This window comes from Dromaius novaehollandiae, chromosome 1, assembly GCF_036370855.1.
Source record: "Dromaius novaehollandiae isolate bDroNov1 chromosome 1, bDroNov1.hap1, whole genome shotgun sequence".
In the NCBI taxonomy this organism is placed as follows: Eukaryota; Metazoa; Chordata; class Aves; order Casuariiformes; family Dromaiidae; genus Dromaius; species Dromaius novaehollandiae.
This window is the reverse complement of record NC_088098.1, coordinates 45,669,328-45,681,562: the sequence shown is the minus strand read 5'-3', so window position 1 is coordinate 45,681,562 and position 12,235 is coordinate 45,669,328. Positions and strand designations below refer to the sequence as shown.

The window sequence follows — 12,235 nt, the reverse complement described above, 5'->3', positions numbered from 1 at the left end:
TAAGGAGGTTAAAAAGAAGAAAAAAAATGAATGAGTCACTTGGCTTAAAAAGCATAGCAGCATTGAGGTCTGAGTGCTATTTCTTAGCTCATGTCTAGCAGTGTAAAATAAGTTGGGAAACAAAAGTCTGTTTGTAATTTGTTTTATAATATAACTTGTTTTCCCCCTGAAATACAAAAATTCCTTGTGTAAGGCTATGGCTAGTGGTCTGAACTTTCTCAGGTCTGTGAAACACTGATGATTTTTCTCATCCCAAAGGAATAGTAGATGGGTTGTCCTTGTACAAAATATGGTATCCACCTGCACTTCATTACAGAGCTGCATTTTTGTACATGCCGCACCACAAGATCACCATGATGACATAGCAGCTTCAGAGCACAGCGTGACTAGGGCTTTTTTTTTTTTTTTCTCTTGTAACACAGAGGATCTGGCAGACGTTTACCTCCTGACACTGTTTACAGCATATATTGGTTGATACAGTCCCTTATTGCATCTGCTCTGGGAATTAAGGAAAGCAGCTTCAAGGCAGTAAGGTAAGTGCTGCTGCATGTTTTAACTGTAATGTTCAGCTATTTGAACGTAGCTGTAATGAGAACATGAAAACATGTCAGGACAAGTTTGCCAATTTGAAAATTGAACACAAATCAACAGTTGTTTAGTGCATTTGCCTTCTTGGTTTCCTGAAAACAACCTCACATGTTTTGTGCACCAGCGCTGCTCTTTTTTACAATGTGCGCTGTTCTGCTTCAAAGGAAGAAGTAGATGTACGGTGCAAAGCAATTTTTAAAAGGCTGCTCATTCTTTACTTACTCATTCACAAATCTATTAGTGAAAGCTCCATACCAATTCTCTTCATTTGTTGAGTCACTTGGGCTTCATTTTACAAAAAGATGAGGTATAGAGACATTTAAATAATTAATCAAGTAAACAATGAAAGGAGAGTTAGAGGTAGTTTGACATTTTTAGTTAATCGTTTTAAAGCACATTTTAAATACCCTATTGAAACTTTTTTATACTAACTTGTATGCATACTGTACACTGCAGAATTAGGATATATTTAGTTTAAGGCTAGTTGAGTTATATATATTTCATGTATTATTTCATGACAACTTTAGAATCAGAGTAGTATAAACTAGTTCCAAAATAGTTTGAATAGTTTGTCTATTCTGCTGCAGTAAGCATTTTCCTAAATTTGTGGATTTGCCATTTAGTACGTTCTGGCATGTCGCCTGAGTAACTTCACAAATGTTTTCACAGGTATTTCACAAAAAATCTGAAAAGAACAAACATAGGCAATTAGTTCAAACATGCTTATGTTATAAAATAAGCATGTAAGAATGTAACTGATGTTATCTTTTGGATTCATACAGTTCATTGTAACATCCAAGCATGTGCACACAATCTACTTAACTTTACACTTTTGACAGAGAAACATTTAGATACAAGCACAAAGAACCCAGCAATAAAACAGCTGCACTACGTAGTCACTTTACCGTGCTATTTTGTCACACACATGCTCGTATGCACATGCATTATAGAATAGTCATCTAAATTTTAAAATGTTCATGAAATTATTCAAAAAACTGTCTTCTAACTCACTAAAGTACTTCTAGGGTTTTGCAGAATATTTAAATGTTGCAAACTCTTTAAAAGAATTGTTAGCCTATGAAATCAGTAATAAAATTAAACATTACAAATGTAATTTGAGACCACAAAAGCAATGGAATTTGCATCTAAAATAGGTCGTTTATGCTACTGTATGCATAGAACTCTAAAATGATGCAGCTGTGTAAAAATGTCACTGTAAGGCCAGAGAGTGAAGTCCAAGAAGTTGGCTTCACTCTGTCTTATACCTGGGAGTACAGAAACTGTAATTCCTCCATCCTTACTGTTTAGTACCTAAACAGGGTCAGATTTTGAGTTGAATTGTACCAGTGCAGCTTCTTTGACTTCAAAGTACAGTAAATAAACTGTACTTATTTACACCAGCAGGAGACTGAAGGTTGATTTAGTATGTTCGCATGCAGTAATGATCAACAGACAAAGAAAACCACACTGATAATTTACATTTCAAAGCTTCCCAAAGATTTCTCTACCCTATAATTTCCAATTATGCAAATATGACAGGAGCAACACCATAGGAAAGATATGCAGCCGTCCTCTTTAGTCCAAGTTTGGCAGTTTAATATCCAGCAGGGGGACTTTGTGGATGAGTGGCTGGAGATAACATAAGAATGTTTTTTTAAAATCTGTGCGCTGCACTGCATGAGATCAATAGGCCCTGCTTAGAGGTCCTTCCGCTGAACATTATTAACTGACCAGAATGCAGTGTGGCTTTTACCAAGTCAATAAAAGCAAGGAAATTTAGAACAGGGGAAAAATTTGGAGCTGTTGCTCTGCATTTTAACACTATGTCCGCTGCATAACACTAAATAATAACCAGGAACAAGACTAACTTATTCTGCTGGAGGATTGCCTGGATCTGAGATCAACATCTGGTGGTCTGTTTACAAGCTGTGCATGGATACTTTCTGAAATTATTCAAGAACAAGGGGGATTATAAGGATTTTATTAGCCATCTTACTCTTTGAATTGAGCTCAAGTATACCGAGCTTTGCCTTTCACTGGTGTAAATCAAAGTAAGCTCACTGACTTCAGTGACACTAGAGTGAGTTATACTGTCCAACACAGTATCCGTCTAGGTTGTAAGAAATAACAGCAAGATACTAATCTTCACAGATAAGTGAAATGCGTTCCCTTAAAAAGGAGACACCGCTTATATGGACCACAGCACAGGGGCACTGAACATCCTTTTGCCATATGTGAATTAGAAGGCCAAATATATGAACCAAGTGCTCTATCGATCTATTGATTTAGAATGGTCACATAATGCAATCAGCACATTTATTGTTATATGGATACAAAAAAAGAGAATCTGTGAGGCCGTTCACATTACCTGAAGTCCAGTCATTTCAGATCCACAGTAGATCCATATTATATAGAGTATACTTAAGCACACATATGCAGTGCTGGGTGTTTGACAACTCCAGGAGAATGCACTGTATGTTTACATCAGTTTCCTCTTTAGCTGAACATAAAACTTAGTGGGTAACCAAAGCATGATCCAGGAGAAGCATCAAGCTACTGGTGTCTTGCAACTTTCCTGACTTTTCTGAACCTATGCCAAATCACCACATGTTATTTAAATGTGAGGCATTTCAATATATTAGGAATAGCAATGAACAGTTGATAGAATTTGAATGGCAAAACTACCTCTGAACATGACCTTGAGCAAAAATGAAAACTCCTCTGTGCCAAGTTTAAAAAATTTGGATTGTTTTCCTTCTTGTCACTTAATGAATGGCTGCATAATGATGTTAAAAATGTGTTACTTGTTACATCAGAATGACCTGCAATTTCACATTATGAAGGCAGATTAAAATAAGACGACTATAAGTTTACAGTAGTAACAATGCAGTACTAACAAATACTTTTTTCTTAATTAATAACTTTAAATGGGAAGCCTGAATTAATTAGCTTTGAATCATAATTTTTATATGGTAAATATTGCAAAAAAGAGAAAGATTCAAAATTATAACTTTTTTATTCCCCTCCGCCATACAGGGACAAGACACATTGCAAAGATGACTCTAAACTGCCTACCTGTCTTTCTGGTATTGATTAGTGGCATTTTTTGCCAATATGACTATGGTCCTGGAGATGATTATGGTTATGATCCTTTTGGGCCATCTGCAGCAGTCTGTGCCCCAGAATGTAATTGTCCTTTAAGCTATCCTTCTGCAATGTATTGTGACAATCTTAAACTGAAAACCATTCCAATTGTACCAAGTGGAATAAAATACCTTTATCTCCGAAACAACATGATTGAGGGCATCGAAGAGAATACATTTGATAATGTAACAGACCTGCAGTGGCTGATCCTAGATCACAACCATTTGGAAAATTCAAAAATTAAGGGAAAAGTTTTCTCTAAACTGAAACATCTGAAGAAACTTCATATTAACTATAACAATTTGACTGAAGCTGTTGGACCACTCCCCAAAATGCTGGATGACCTGCAATTAAGCCACAACAAGATCACAAAAGTCAATCCCAGTGCACTTGAGGGGCTGGTGAATCTGACTGTCATTCACCTCCAGAACAACCAGCTGAAAGCAGAATCTATTTCTGGGGCTTTTAAAGGCCTGAATTCACTTCTGTATCTTGACTTAAGCTTCAATCAACTTACGAAGCTACCAACAGGACTGCCTCACTCCTTGCTCATGCTGTATTTTGACAACAACCAGATCGCCAATGTTCCTGATGAGTACTTCCAAGGTTTTAAAGCCCTGCAATATTTACGTTTATCCCACAATAAATTAACAGATTCTGGAATACCAGGCAATGTCTTCAATATCACATCACTAGTGGAGCTGGATCTCTCCTTTAATCAGCTGAAGAGCATTCCAACCGTCAGTGAGAACCTTGAAAACTTCTACCTCCAAGTCAACAAAATAAACAGTGAGTTAAATTTGTATATTTTTATTAACAGTTATCATAGTCAAGACACTAATGGTGGATGTCAGTATGTAAAAGGGCAGTTCAACCAGTCTGAAGAAATGGTGCTGGCCAGACTGTTTGCACATTGGCGTTTCTCTGCTTATTATTCAAATTATTGTTAAAGACAGGCATTTCTCTGATAGTTAGAACCCGTTACAGACGGGCAGTTCTAGTTTTTATAATACATAAGCAGGATGACTTGTGGGTACTATTGGTCAGATCCTCATCTTGTGTAAATTGGAATAATGCCATAGAAGCCAATTGAGTTGTTTTATACAGTTGAGGAAAAAGAAAATGTTTAATCAATGCTGACGAAGTTCAGAATTTTTAAGCCGACCAAAAGAGACTGGTATCCACTGCAGATCAAACTACAGTATCTGTAGCCATTCAAAAAGCTGGTACTGAAAGTGCTAAAGGGAAACAGAGGGGGAGGAGAAAAAAAGCATAAGGGACCAGGCACATAGCAGAGTGAAAAAGACACCACAAAGTAGCTGCTTTATTCTCTTTCCTCTCTTTCCTCCTCACATGCAGAAGCCCTCCAAACCCATCTTGAAATCCCCCAAAAGAGTTGCCCCTACTGTTTCCTCTTTTCATTACCATTTCCCACATTGCATGACCAGTTGGCAAGCTTGTCTGATTCAATCATGATTTTAAAAAAGTTCCTTCTAAAGTCAGTTAATATCACACTTTGCATGAGATCATGGAAGTCCACAGGGCAGAGAAATTTCTAGTGAGACAGAGCTTTTGCTAGGCTGTTTTAATCCTAAGGTGGGAGCATCTGTCCAGCATCTGCCCTCACTTGAGAGCCATTCTAGCTATACCTTAGTCAGCTGTGGCCCCAAACAGAAAGGCAGTACACATCAAACATCACGTTTTTTTTTCTGCAGGAGGTCTTACATCATCATTATGACTGAAATAAACTAAACCTCCCAAAATTCTCTTCTGTTTGCCTACTGGTATCCATCAGGGGACTTTCATAGGATATCAGTGTTAACTAACAGACTTAATTTTTCCATACTCCACACAGACACAGCCATTGCAGCAAAACATTTTAGTGTAGGTCTTGCTAGAGAGATGGAAAGACCTTTTAAAATGTTTTTTATTTACTACACTTCACATTTTCCTCAATGTTATGCTTTTTTCCCTATTACAAGTCAGTTTTTCATTTTGATGAGGGAAAACAACAGGTTACTACTAGCCTCCTGAAACACCAACTATGGCAAGCTGTAGAACTCTATCACTCTCCCACTGCTCCTAAAAGAGCTAACAATGATGATGTTTAAATTCTCATCACTTGATATGAGAATTACCATTTTATGAGATAAATGAGGCTATTCTTAAAGCTTACAGTGGTTGTTTTGAGCCTTCTGGAGGATATCTAGGCACCAAGTTTGCTTTTCATTCATATTTCCAAGAACTTCTGAGCAACCGTGACAACAAATGACTTTTTCAATGACACCTGTAATTCCAGAATACTGATCAGCAGCGGCAGGTGATGATGTGGGGAATAGGTGTCCACTGGTTACTTCTGCACTATCATTGCTTCTATATCGAATGACGTCAGAGAATTCTGATTTACTGTTTTTGCTTACCCAGAAAATGTGGCAGATTTTCATAATAAATTTTCTTAACCCTTTAATTTCACAGGCATAATATTGTGTTCCCTAATATGCTAATAAACAATGAGTGACAAGATTTTGTTAGCTATAAATATTTCAATTTAAAGAGGTACCAGACACAAGGAGAGCAAAGCCTTTGTAGTTCTTGATTTATTATACCTAACCTGGAGTTCTGAGTGTTTAGTCTTTATAAAAATTGCGTTGACTGCATTGACCATTGAGCTTCAACAAACAACTTTTTTTCTTTTTTTAATAAAATACTCCCATTTCCCAGAGATTTGACTAAGGATGACTATAAACAAGGCCAGCTTTCCTTCCATACCTTCCCCCAAGTTATATGTACACTGAGAAGGAGAAACTTCTGTATTAGGGCTAATGAAAACTTGTTCAACAGTTAAAAAGGATACTGACCCTTCAGATCATGCTTACATAGCTTGAAGTTTTCACTTATATTGAAACCCCATGTAAACATACTTCTGCAGAGTTCTTTGTGTGTTGTTGTTCACCTTTTTCTCAGATACCTTTAGGTATCTTTTTATTCACTTCAGAGCCTATCTGTTTACTGAGGAGGAGCCACCTGAGTCCAACCCTTTCAATATTACTGGAAAGAAAAGGAATTATTTCTCCAAATTATTGTCCATGGATTTCATCCTGGGCTTGCTACAGTCATTATGCATTGCTATACCTCAAAAAAACACCTACCTGGGGAATGTTCTTATCTGAACGACTTGGAGCTCGCTGAACAAGGGGTGATAAATATATACATCAAGAGCTTTCATAATGCAATCAGCTTCATTTCAGTGTGTTCTGCTCTCATTTCACTGTGATGTGAGGAGCAGTGGGCAAGGAGGATAGCAAAGTAGGATGAAGACAAATTCAGAATAACTCCTCTGATCTCTAGTTGATAAATCAAAGCACAGCCACTGTACTGCATGTAGCTGGGTATCAACAGCATAGTCCATCAACTGCACTAGATAGCAGCTGGATATCCAAGCTAACATAGGATCATGGAAGGTTTGTAAATACCTTTGCTGTCTCCAGACTTCAAGTTCAGAATGTCTAAAATTGAGCCTTCTCTCTTTCTCTCTCTCTCTTTTTTTTTTTTTTTCCCCCTAATGTCCTATTCATAGCAAGTTTGATCCAGGAATCAAATTCCCTGCTTAATACTAAACAGTGGTTTGCTCCCATGCTTTACCATGCCATTAGGATTAAAAGCATATATGTGTGTGTGTGCGTGCGTGCGTGCATGTATTATTATAGATTTGCCTAGTCCAAAAGACACTCTGCAGGATGGAAGAAAGTATAGAATCCAAAACGGTCAATGATACAAAAACAGGCTCCACAGCGTGACTTCTCCCTATTTCATTTGCACTTGCACAGCATTAATAAAAGACTTATTGTTTTCATATGAAGCCCTAGCAATAAGATACCACACGAATGGAATATAACAAGAAGAAAGGTGAAAACATCCCAGAGGACAGTTAAGGGGTCACATATTCTGTTACAGCCCACTGGCTGGATCAATAACTGTAGCATAATTGTATTTATTCTAAATGGAGCAAGCTGTGGGGGTGCTTTATGGCCTTTTATCTGGCGCTCTCCACCAATCCCAAAGTGAATTTTTACCATGGTCTATACAGAAATGACACAGATATAATCACTATGGTAGATGTGAGCACAGACCAAGGATGACTATGAGGCTGTAGATCCTGTTCAGATTGCCCAGTATACTGCATACCTAAACTAGGAATCCTGGCATGGTTAATCTTCCACTCAGCTTAAGACTGCTTACTCTCCCGATGTACAAGGAATATAGTCTTGCGTAGCATACAGCCAAAAATTTATTCTGCCCCCAAAATAAGGGTTTTTGTGCTCCCATTCTGTTCTATGGTCATGTGTGAGCAGTGTGTTCCTGTTCATGGTGCATCATGGGGCATACAAAAGAGTGTATGGGGTATGGACTACAATTTCAATGGAGTACCAGGCCATGATTTTAAATCTGTATGTATTGCTTTTTCGCAGATTATTGCAGGTTTTCAGATATTAGGCATTTTGCTAGGATATCAGAATTTCTTATAGTGATGGACACTTTTAGTGATAAAATAATTGTTTAGAAGAAAATCTAATTTTTATCCAATCTGTGTTACTATCCCTGTTTTTAGCTTATGCAGCAGTTCTGTGCTGGCATAGTATGAATGTCACACTAGTGGCAAAATTCCAGGTTCATCACCTCTGATTCATTCACAGAGACATTTTAGGAGGAACATCTGTAACATTAATCACTGTAATAAAGGAGGAAGTAAGATAGTGATGTATATTATGCAACAGTACTCTAATAGTCTCATTGATTGCAATTCCCATACAGAACATACAAGTTCTGCACATACAGCACACTAAGTGTATTCACAAAACCCACTTACTTTATGTTCTACTGGTGGAGATTGCAATCAGTAAACAAACATTTCTAGTATGCTTCTAACAACTGACAATTATATGCACTGTATAATAAATTAATATCCAAATGCAAACACTATGGACCAAGTATTGGAGCTTGGACACTGAAGTCCTTGGCTGTCTTCATTTGATTTATGTGAAAACTAGATGAGAATCTGCTTCCAAAGTGGTGCTTCCAATCTCATAAACACTGTCTGCACAACTTTTTCTTTTAGTAACACAGATAAACAGTGCCATTTACATGCATGAAGTTTACATACTTTAAAAAGTTAAGCATCTACCCAATTTGTATGTATATATCTTATTTTGCCACCAAATGCTATGTGGTAACAAATAGAACAATAGTAACAAAAACAAATTGGTAACAAAATGGAGAAATGAGTAAGTAAATTTAGAAACAGGTTTTTTTGAAAGCATGACCTTCAACAAAAATACTTAATATGATTATTATTTTTCCCTGAATGACAAAAAATGAAAAAAAAATCTATATTTGAATTCATGTTTGTTTGAATGCTGATAAATTACACCCAAACTATTTGCACAAAAGTAGACCTAAATAATTGACTGTATAATCTGTAGGCCAAGCAAATGAGTTCAAAGTCTTGGGAATTTGTTTTCAGTGGTTGGAAGGGGAGATATTTGAAATACATTTGAATACATTTCTCTAACCCCCATTCAAAACACTTACTTTGTGAAAGCCATGCAAATCTTTACTCATTCTTCAACATCATAACTCTGTGTCCACCAAATTACCTAAGCTTTCATACTTTAAAGAGCTGCCTATAGAGATGGGTGTACATTCGTACAAGCCATATTTTGTCAATGACAACAGGTGATTCTAGTGTCAATGTTGGAAGAACCCCACTGAAGTTAAAGTGGGATATGAAAGATAATTCTTCTACTTCCTTTAGTATTACAGCAGAAAGTAATTAATGACAAGTTTTCTTAGATGAATTAACTAGTCACACAGAAAATATGTATGGCATTAGGACTTAGGAGGGGCTACGACTGGGATTCACTAGGGCATGTGCTCCTGATTTTGAGAGCCCTACCCTGATTTCTCAGAAGACAGTCAATCCTCTGCAACATAAAAACAACTGAAGGTGTGAAATTTGTCAGCATACTAATGGGTTCCCTGGCAGGAGTCCCTTTAAAATATTTTGAATTTGATTAGTATCAATGGGCCTAAAAAGAGTGAGACTTTCACACTACTTCTCTAGCACTGATGGTGTTTTTCAACAGACTAATTCTCTGTCTTAATCAAAAGAAACAGAGATATAAAATAAAGGACCATCTTTGCAGAATTACACAACATGGCATGCAGGGAATATTAGATTTATATGCATACTTTATCTCTTGAGGATAGGTCTTTTCTGCATGCCAGAGGTGTATGGTATATATGTATGCCTGCTTGTGTATATTAAACACCAAGTTTCTCTACTTCATTTAATTTCTTCTGACAGTTAATATTTCATCTCATAAGATGCAAGACATAATTTTCCATTCCAAATCTGCCTGGTGTTATGGAAACCAAAATGTACTTCAACTGAATAGAGGGGGTATATAGCATGATATATAAAGTAAAATAAATATTTCTAAAAATATTCTTTACATCTGCACTTACCTTCTAACCCTGCTGTTCTGGAAAAGTTCACTTATACAATTTTAAATGCACAACTCCCTCCCTGCCCTCAGCCCCAAATTTCATTTGGAAACTAATAAATCAAAGCAACATATTTGAAAATACTTGACACAGACAGCCACAGGATTGACTCTTCATAAGGGTAAGGACCTATCCTGTTTCCAAATTTTCCAGAGACATTTCACCTCCTTCAATTTCTCACGTAGCACTGTTTTTTCTCTTCCACCATAATACACCCAGCACAATCTCTTCCTCCCTCTGCAGCCCCGGTTTCGCTCCTTATTCATCTTCTCTTTTTTAATAAATGACAAATTAGACCTCTAAATAAGAACTGAAGTCTTAAAAATCAGGTGGGTACTGGGAGCACGGAGCACTTGAAAAATCCAGTCTCGAAATTCTGAACATCTCATAATTCACAATAAGAACATCTCCTCCCACAAACCCCTCAAATTACATCAGTGGACACCCAAAATGTTGAAAAAATAATAGAATAAATTCAAGGTCACAGCCACAATTTCAAAACAAAAAAGAGAGAAAAATAATATTTTTGTCCTGATTTGTTCAAATTACTCATGCTTTCTCTTGTTCATGTTCCCTTTGTGTTTCAGAGTTTCCACTGAGAAGCTTCTGTAAGGTTGTTGGACCATTGACCTATTCCAAAATCACACATTTGCGCCTGGATGGAAACAATCTCACTCGGGCTGATCTGCCTCAGGAGATGTACAACTGCCTTCGGGTAGCGGCTGAGATCTCGCTGGAGTGAGGCACCTCGCAGCTTCCATTTGCCTTCTAGGGGTCGTAACTATACGAATTACATCACAATAGCTCTTTAAAATTAGGATATGCCTTAAAAAAGTGTCAATCTGCATATTATCCATTCTGTTTGTTAATATTTAGCATGCACTTGGCAACCTTAAGGAAATATCTTTGTGCATATTTTTACAAATGATTGTATTTAGGAAGTACAAGAATGGCTTGATTCAGCACAATATAAGCCCTCGTCTGGCCAGTAAGTTGAAGAAAAACATTCAATCTTGTAAAAAAACTATGTCCATGCATACAGTACATGTCAGCCAGTGACAGATGTATGTGGAAGTCAGATGGGTTTCAGTACAGTGCTGAGCAGGATGGGCTAGCCTCTGTAAATACAAGATGCTCCTGCAAGCAAGCAAATATTCTTAATTATTCATGCCTTTCTCACATTTTTATCATTTAAAAAGGAAATAAAATGATTTAACAATATAAAAGCAATTTAAAATGTATGAAAAGAAATTTTAAGAGCCCATGAGAATAAAGAATAAGTGGAATAAGTGAAATATAATAGGGAAACAAGAACATTTTTCAGGTTAAAAAAACTGTTTACTCTTCTTTTTGTCATACTTTCATTTAAACTTTCATGGCAAGATTTTTATCCATTACTGGTAGAATTGTTATTTCAAAATAAATCATGTATACAAGTATTTTTATTCAATTACTTGCATGCTACTTTTAACCAGACTGTAGAAAATAAAACATAGCAAATAGCATTGTTGTATCCATATCATTGTCAACTACGTTTCAGTCTTTTATAAATTGAAAAAAAAAAGTTCAGGTTAAAATAAAATAATCTAAGCTATTATATTTTGCAAAAGTTATTGTAAGGTTAAATAAACTGTTTTCTCTACTTTCTAGTTTCAATAAGTTTGTAAACATACAATTTTATGTACTCCACCGCATTTGTGTTTGACATTGAGTCCATGCCTTATGGAGTTTGCATTATGGGAGACGTAGCACTGTGAAATTGTCCAAATTAATTTGCCAGCCTTGTCAAAAGAGCAATGAAATCGCTCAGAAGCCAATGACAGAAAACTACTACATGCTATCTGGGAATGAGTTGTCCAAATATTGTCTGCGTCCTGGAACACATACTAAAATAAATGTGCCAGTAACTGAGCCATAAATGGCTTGCTTGCAGACACAG

General features: G+C 36.6%; 1 protein-coding gene across 1 annotated transcript; it reads left to right on the top strand.

Annotated features, from left to right (window-relative positions):
* Positions 1–294: 294 nt before the first annotated feature.
* LUM (lumican) lies at positions 295–11,938 on the top strand. The gene is made up of 3 exons (XM_026104133.2): positions 295–533; positions 3,625–4,521; positions 10,884–11,938. The coding sequence occupies exons 2-3, from the start codon at positions 3,645–3,647 to the stop codon at positions 11,036–11,038; spliced, it is 1,032 nt and encodes a 343-aa protein (XP_025959918.1). The 5' UTR covers positions 295–533; positions 3,625–3,644; the 3' UTR covers positions 11,039–11,938.
* The last annotated feature ends 297 nt before the right edge of the window (positions 11,939–12,235 follow it).